We start from the raw sequence: 6000 nt of genomic DNA, 5'->3' as shown, positions 1-6000 counted from the left end.
AACTTTGATTTTTTTGGAGTTGCATGAGGAGAGGAACAGGAGGAATTGAATTTGGGACTAATTGAATAATTATGGATGTCTTTAGATTCTAGAGGTGTCTTGACATGTCTGGCACCTTTACTGGAACAATATGAGAGAGGACTATTTGTTCCTGGAGAAAATGAACCATTACCCAGATACAAAGAGCTACCAACCAGTTTGAAAGGAGGTTCTACAGCTAGCAGAGAGGTTTAGTATTTACTTTTTTTTTTTTTTTTTGCATTGAGTCCAAACAGGAGTAGAATCTGAAGTAAACTCTAACCACTGTTAGGTTTAACAAAAGAAAGAGGAAGGAGGGTTCAGAGTGGTAGCATAGCAGTAGGGCTATTACCTTGCATGCAGTTTACACAGAAAAGACCCAGGCTCATTCTCTGGCATCCCATATGGCCGCCCTTCTAAGAGCAATTTCTGAGCTCAGAGCCTGGAGTAAACCCTGAGCACTGCCAGGTGTGGCCAAAATTCCCACCTCCCATAGAAAGAAACAGTAAGGAAAGAAAAATGTAAAGAAAGACAGGTTAAGGAAGGAAGGAATGAAGGAAGGTAGAAAGGAAACTAGGAAGTAAGGAAGGATAGAATGAAAGAAGAAAGGAAGGAAAGGAACTGGGAAAGAATAAGTTTGGAAGGAAAGATAGAAGGAAGGACTAAAAGAAGAAAGGAAGGGAACTAGGAAGGAAGGGAATTAGGCAGGAAGTAAATTAGGAAGGAAGGATGGAAGGAAGGAAGGAACAAAGGGAACTAGGAAGGAAGAAAGGAATGAAAGGAGTGAGGAATGAAGGGAACTAGTGGAGAAGGATGAATGGATGGAAGGAAGAAAGGGAGTGAGGAAAGAGGGAAGACAGGAAGGTCACTAGGAAAAAAGGAAAGATGGAAGAAAAGAAGGAAGGAAGGAAAATGCACATAATACGTGACAGTTGTGCTTTGACACTTAGCATCATGTTATTGATTATTTTACTGCTATTATTATGTAGAAATGTGGGGACATTGCAGCAGGGGTCATGGCCGTTCCACCCAGTTGTGTCAGGGAGAACACCCCTGCAAGTCTCACACATGCAGGTCAACTTCCATCACCTTTACATATCCTTAGTCTATCAATTTTTTGAAGTTCCCACTTTTTCCATCATCAGTACTTCATTAACTTGTATTTCTGAGTAATATACCAGTATATAAATTAACTTTCTTAGTCATTATAAATATCCATTTATACATATTCTATATTAACTACTTATCCATATGGCTATTGAAAAACTGAGAATGGGGATACTTTCAACTTTGACCACCAATAACAACATATGAGCATTTGTGAACAGATTTTTAAAAACATAATTCATATCATATTTCTTTAGACATTTATTAATTTTTATTCGTTTGAGAAGTAGCTACTTAAATCAATTGCCTACTTTTTTGATTCATAATCTTTTTACTGCATTGAAAGAACTTTTATGTATCTAAAATATTAGAAGAAGAAGAGCTTACTAAACCTTTTGCTAGGGCTTTAATGAGTTCATCGGTTATTCAGTAATTTTCAAAAATATATTTGCTGCTGAACTTTTTCTTCTTTCCTTTCTCTTTCATCTCTTTAGTTTTTCTTTTTGTTTTTTAATAACTTTGCCTTTGTTCTTCCTGAAACAAATGTATTATGATCAATTGCATCAACTCTGTGATGTATTTTCTTAAATAAATTAAAAAATATAAAATATACTTACATAAAATTAGACACTGGCTTCCTTAATGTATGGTTAGTAAATATTTTCTTCCATTCTAGCAATTGTCAGTTCACCTTCTTTCAATGTCTTTAATTTATCTATTTTTGTTTGTTTATATTTTGGGGGCATACCCAATGGCACTCAGGGATTACTTTTGGTTATGCTTTCAGAAATTGCTCCTGGCAGGTTTGGGGGCAACACATGAGATGCCGAGATTGAAACTCGGAGAGCCACGTGCAAGGCAAATGCTCTACCTGCTGTGCTATCCCTCTAGCCTCAATGTCTTTGAATTTTAATTTACTTAATTATTTTTAGTTTTAAGCCACAGCAGTGGCTTTACTCTACTTAGTGGGCTTACTCTTTTCTGTTTGTTTTTAGACCACACGGGCTGTGCTCAGGGGATACTCCTGACTACACTCAGGAATTAGTTCTGGAAGTGTCAAGGAACCATATGGGATGCTGTGGATCAGATCCAGGTCTGCTGCGTGCAAAACAACTGCTCTACACAGTACACTATTGCATCAGCACCACGTGGATTTACCCTTGTATCTGTGTTCAGGAATCACATAGCAGAACTCTGCAAATCATATGCGGTACTGGGAATTATACCTAAATTGGCTACATGCCAGTAAACACTACTCTACACTCATAGGCCCTGGCCCCTATAATGTCTGTAAGTGCACAAAGATGTCGCTGTTTGAGTCACATTTTCTATGTTTTTCAATTATGGCTATAACTTTATTGTATTAACCAAGAATCTACAGCTCAGGGGCTGGAGCAATAGCACAGCGGTAGGGTGTTTGCCTTGCAAGCAGCTGATCTAGGAAGGACCTTGTTTTGATCCCCTGGTGTCCCATATGTTTCCTTAAGCCAGGTGCGATTTCTGAGCTCATAGACAAGATTAACCCCTGAGCATCACCGGGTGTGCCCAAAATAAAAAAAAAAAAGGAAGTTCATTCAAAGGTCATTTGGATACTTTCTTAATCCTTTTTTTAAATTAATATCTTTATTTGAACACCTTGATTACAAGTATGATTGTAGTTGGGTTTCAGTCATTTAAAGAACACCCCCCCCCCCTTTCACCAGTGCAACATTCCCATCACCAATGTCCCAAATTTCCCTCCTCCTAACTCACCCCAACTTGTACTCTAGACAGGCTTTCTACTTCCCTCATTCATTCACATTATTATGATAGTTCTCAATGTTGTTATTTCTCTAACCGCACTCATCACTTTTTGTGGCGAGCTTCATATTGTGAGCTGGACCTTTCAGCCCTCCTCTCTTTTATCTCTGGAAATTATTGCCAAGAATGTCTTTTATTATTCTTAAAACCCATAGATGAGTGAGACTATTCTGCAACTATCTCTCTCTCTCTGACTTATTTAGCTCAGCATAATAGATTCCATGTACTTTCCTTATCATTTTTATCAAATTAATATTCTCTGCTCTTACTTAATCCTAGGAATGTGAAACATTTTAAGGCTCTGTTTACTTATAGTGTGAAGAATAGGCCAAGTTTTCCACCAAGTACTGGTGGAAAATTCAGTTTGCTAAAAGATGCTCATTGCTTCAAATCTACTCCTAGCCTCACTCTCTCATGCATTTTGGTAAATCACTTCAGGCCCTGCCTTAATAGGAATCACCTGGGAAACCTTGTCATTCTTTCTCGAACCTTAAGCACATATTCTAGAGTAATTCAGACTTCTGAGACCACAATCAACACTGTTCAAGTGCCTTGTACTAAAGATCAAACAAGGTCAGGCAAGACTTTGCATCCCCTGTATTATTTCCATGATCCCTCTTTCCCACTAGAAGATTTATAGCCTATAAATTAATTTTAAACTTAATTTTGTTAGTTCTATCCTGTCATCTTTGTACTACATGAATGGATTCAGCACCTGTTTATCTTTATCCATCTAATTTTTTTCATGATTTTTTTATAATCAGCTATATGCCTATCCCTGTGGTCAAAAATGCCATGATCTTATTTTTTAAAAAGTAACTGAACAGTAATATATTCTGTATAAAAGCAGTATTCTCCATACCTAATCAAACATCAAAAGGTACTATCTTTTTCCACCACTATTTTTTGTATATATCATTGTTATTTTGCTTTGTGTGTGTTTGATTGTGTGTGTATATATATATATATATATATATACACACATATATATCATTAAAATATTTTCTCTCATTTTTTTCCTTATAGTAAGTGATGATGATGTGTGAGAATTTTAGTTTCAATTTATGATGAACTTAATAGGACTTTTTCATAATATAGTTCCAATTCCAGTTTATGAAAGTTTAAATATTGTACATGAACATTTTCATTGTTCTTTTAAGATAAGAGTCTCAATTCTTTGGGGGTTATTGACAATGATTGAAGACTGTTAGAAGAATGATGAATTGAATCAGGGAGAAAAGATTATATATCAACTTTTAAAACTTTTTTTATAAAATGCATACAAGCAGTTTTTTCACCAAATTTTAATGTGATACGTTTGCAATTATAATTCACTGGTCTCTCCGATTAAAATGGCATCATCAGCATAATATGTAACATAAGTTTTTCACTACAAATAGAATTTTTTAATGGGTCAGACAGTGTTTCCCAGTGGTTACTTCCTAGCTTTGTGCTCAGAAATCACTCTTGGTGAGCTTGAGGGACCATAATAGGATGATGAGGATCAAATCCATTTCAGCAACATGGTTCCAGTCCACTTCAAATAGAATTTTGACATCACTTTAAAATACATTGAGATGGATTACAAATGGAGCATTCATAGCAAATTTATACATGTTATACTCTGACTGAAAATACTAATCTATCCACAGGTGGGATAAATCATTTTTCCATCTATACAGGTTGTTCGAAGCGGTTCCCTTGATGTTAAATAGTATCCCCATTGACAGGTAAACTCAACAAAATCCCCTGATTCAGAATAATGTTTCTTTCTATCCTTCCATCGTAACTTTATCCTATGTTTATTCATGATGTCTGCTGTTATTGTACATGGACCTGAAGGTGAAAAGAATACAAACTTTTATTAGTACCCAAATACTTCTCCAAAAATGACAGAAAATTTATGTAAAATCTTGTACACTAGTCCTAAACTTTATTCTCCAAACATTTTACAAACAAAACCATTGAAAATCCATTTTGTGAATTCAAATCATTTTAAAGAATTTTCAATGAAGAATAAGAACTATGCTTAAATTGTGAAAATGAATTATTATAAGATATAACATATTACATATATTAATATCATTTTATTATTATTTTGGGGGTGGACCTTGTTGATTTCAGGATTACTTCTGACTCTGCACTCAGGAATCACTTCTGGCTGGCTCAGAAGACCATATGGAATGCCAGGGTTGAACCAGCATTAGCTGTGAGCAAGGCTAACACCCTACTCGCTGTGCTATCAGTCTAGCCACTGCTAACATATTAAAGGAAAATCCTTTGTGGTGCTTAGACCAAAAGTTTTCAAATTTTAGTCACTCATGTATTAAAGTTCTGTTGTTAACCATGCAATAAAATGTGAACCCAAGAGCATTTTATTCTAAACATCAAACTATCATATAGATTACATATATTGTCTTAAATCCTTGAGAATATTTAAATACTTACTTAAGCATTTTGGTGGTTGTGACCACTGCCCATTATGGCATCTTATGATTTCAGCTCCCTCAAGTTTATAGAGATTTTGACATTTGTACTCAATTTCTGATTCAGGAGCATATTCTTGTAATGGAAATGAAGTGATGTCTCCATTGGCTATTGGTGGAGGGGTACCGCATTTTCCAGTTGAATCTGAAAAAAATAACATTTAATTTATCGAAACTATAATCTTTTAAATTGACATTAATTTTCATCAAGTAAGTTGAAGTGGTTAAAAAGATCAAATTAGATACGTTAAAATGTGACATATAGTAACAAAACACAATTTCACATAGTAGAAATTATTCATTGACCGCTTTCATTTCATAAACTAAGAGCCACAATAAAAAGCCTTTCCTTTTAACCCGAGTTAAAGCAGACAGAACATTAACAAATTTATATGTTTACCTTAACTATTCTAACGCTAATAATGTTTATTTTTTTAAAATGGGGCCAGAGCGATATTACAGCAAGTAAGGCATTTGCTTTGCAAGTAGCCGACCCAGATTCAATCAACAGCACTCCATATGGTCCCCCAAATCTTCTAGAAGTGATCCCTAAGCACTACTAGGTGTGGTCCCAAGATAACAGAAAAAC

At 35.3% G+C, this 6000-nt stretch overlaps 1 protein-coding gene across 1 annotated transcript in view; it reads right to left on the bottom strand.

Annotated features, from left to right (window-relative positions):
• Positions 1 to 5520: 5520 nt before the first annotated feature.
• LOC126004326 (complement factor H-like) overlaps positions 5521 to 6000 on the bottom strand; it is a 41342-nt gene continuing 40862 nt past the window's right edge. Inside the window, 1 exon segment of the mRNA XM_049770775.1 lies at positions 5521 to 5556. Within this exon segment, the coding sequence (XP_049626732.1) occupies positions 5521 to 5556 (36 nt within the window).

This window comes from Suncus etruscus, chromosome 3, assembly GCF_024139225.1.
Source record: "Suncus etruscus isolate mSunEtr1 chromosome 3, mSunEtr1.pri.cur, whole genome shotgun sequence".
NCBI classification, from domain to species: domain Eukaryota; kingdom Metazoa; phylum Chordata; class Mammalia; order Eulipotyphla; family Soricidae; genus Suncus; species Suncus etruscus.
Note: the sequence above shows the minus strand (reverse complement) of the source record. Positions and strands in the feature narration are given on the sequence as shown.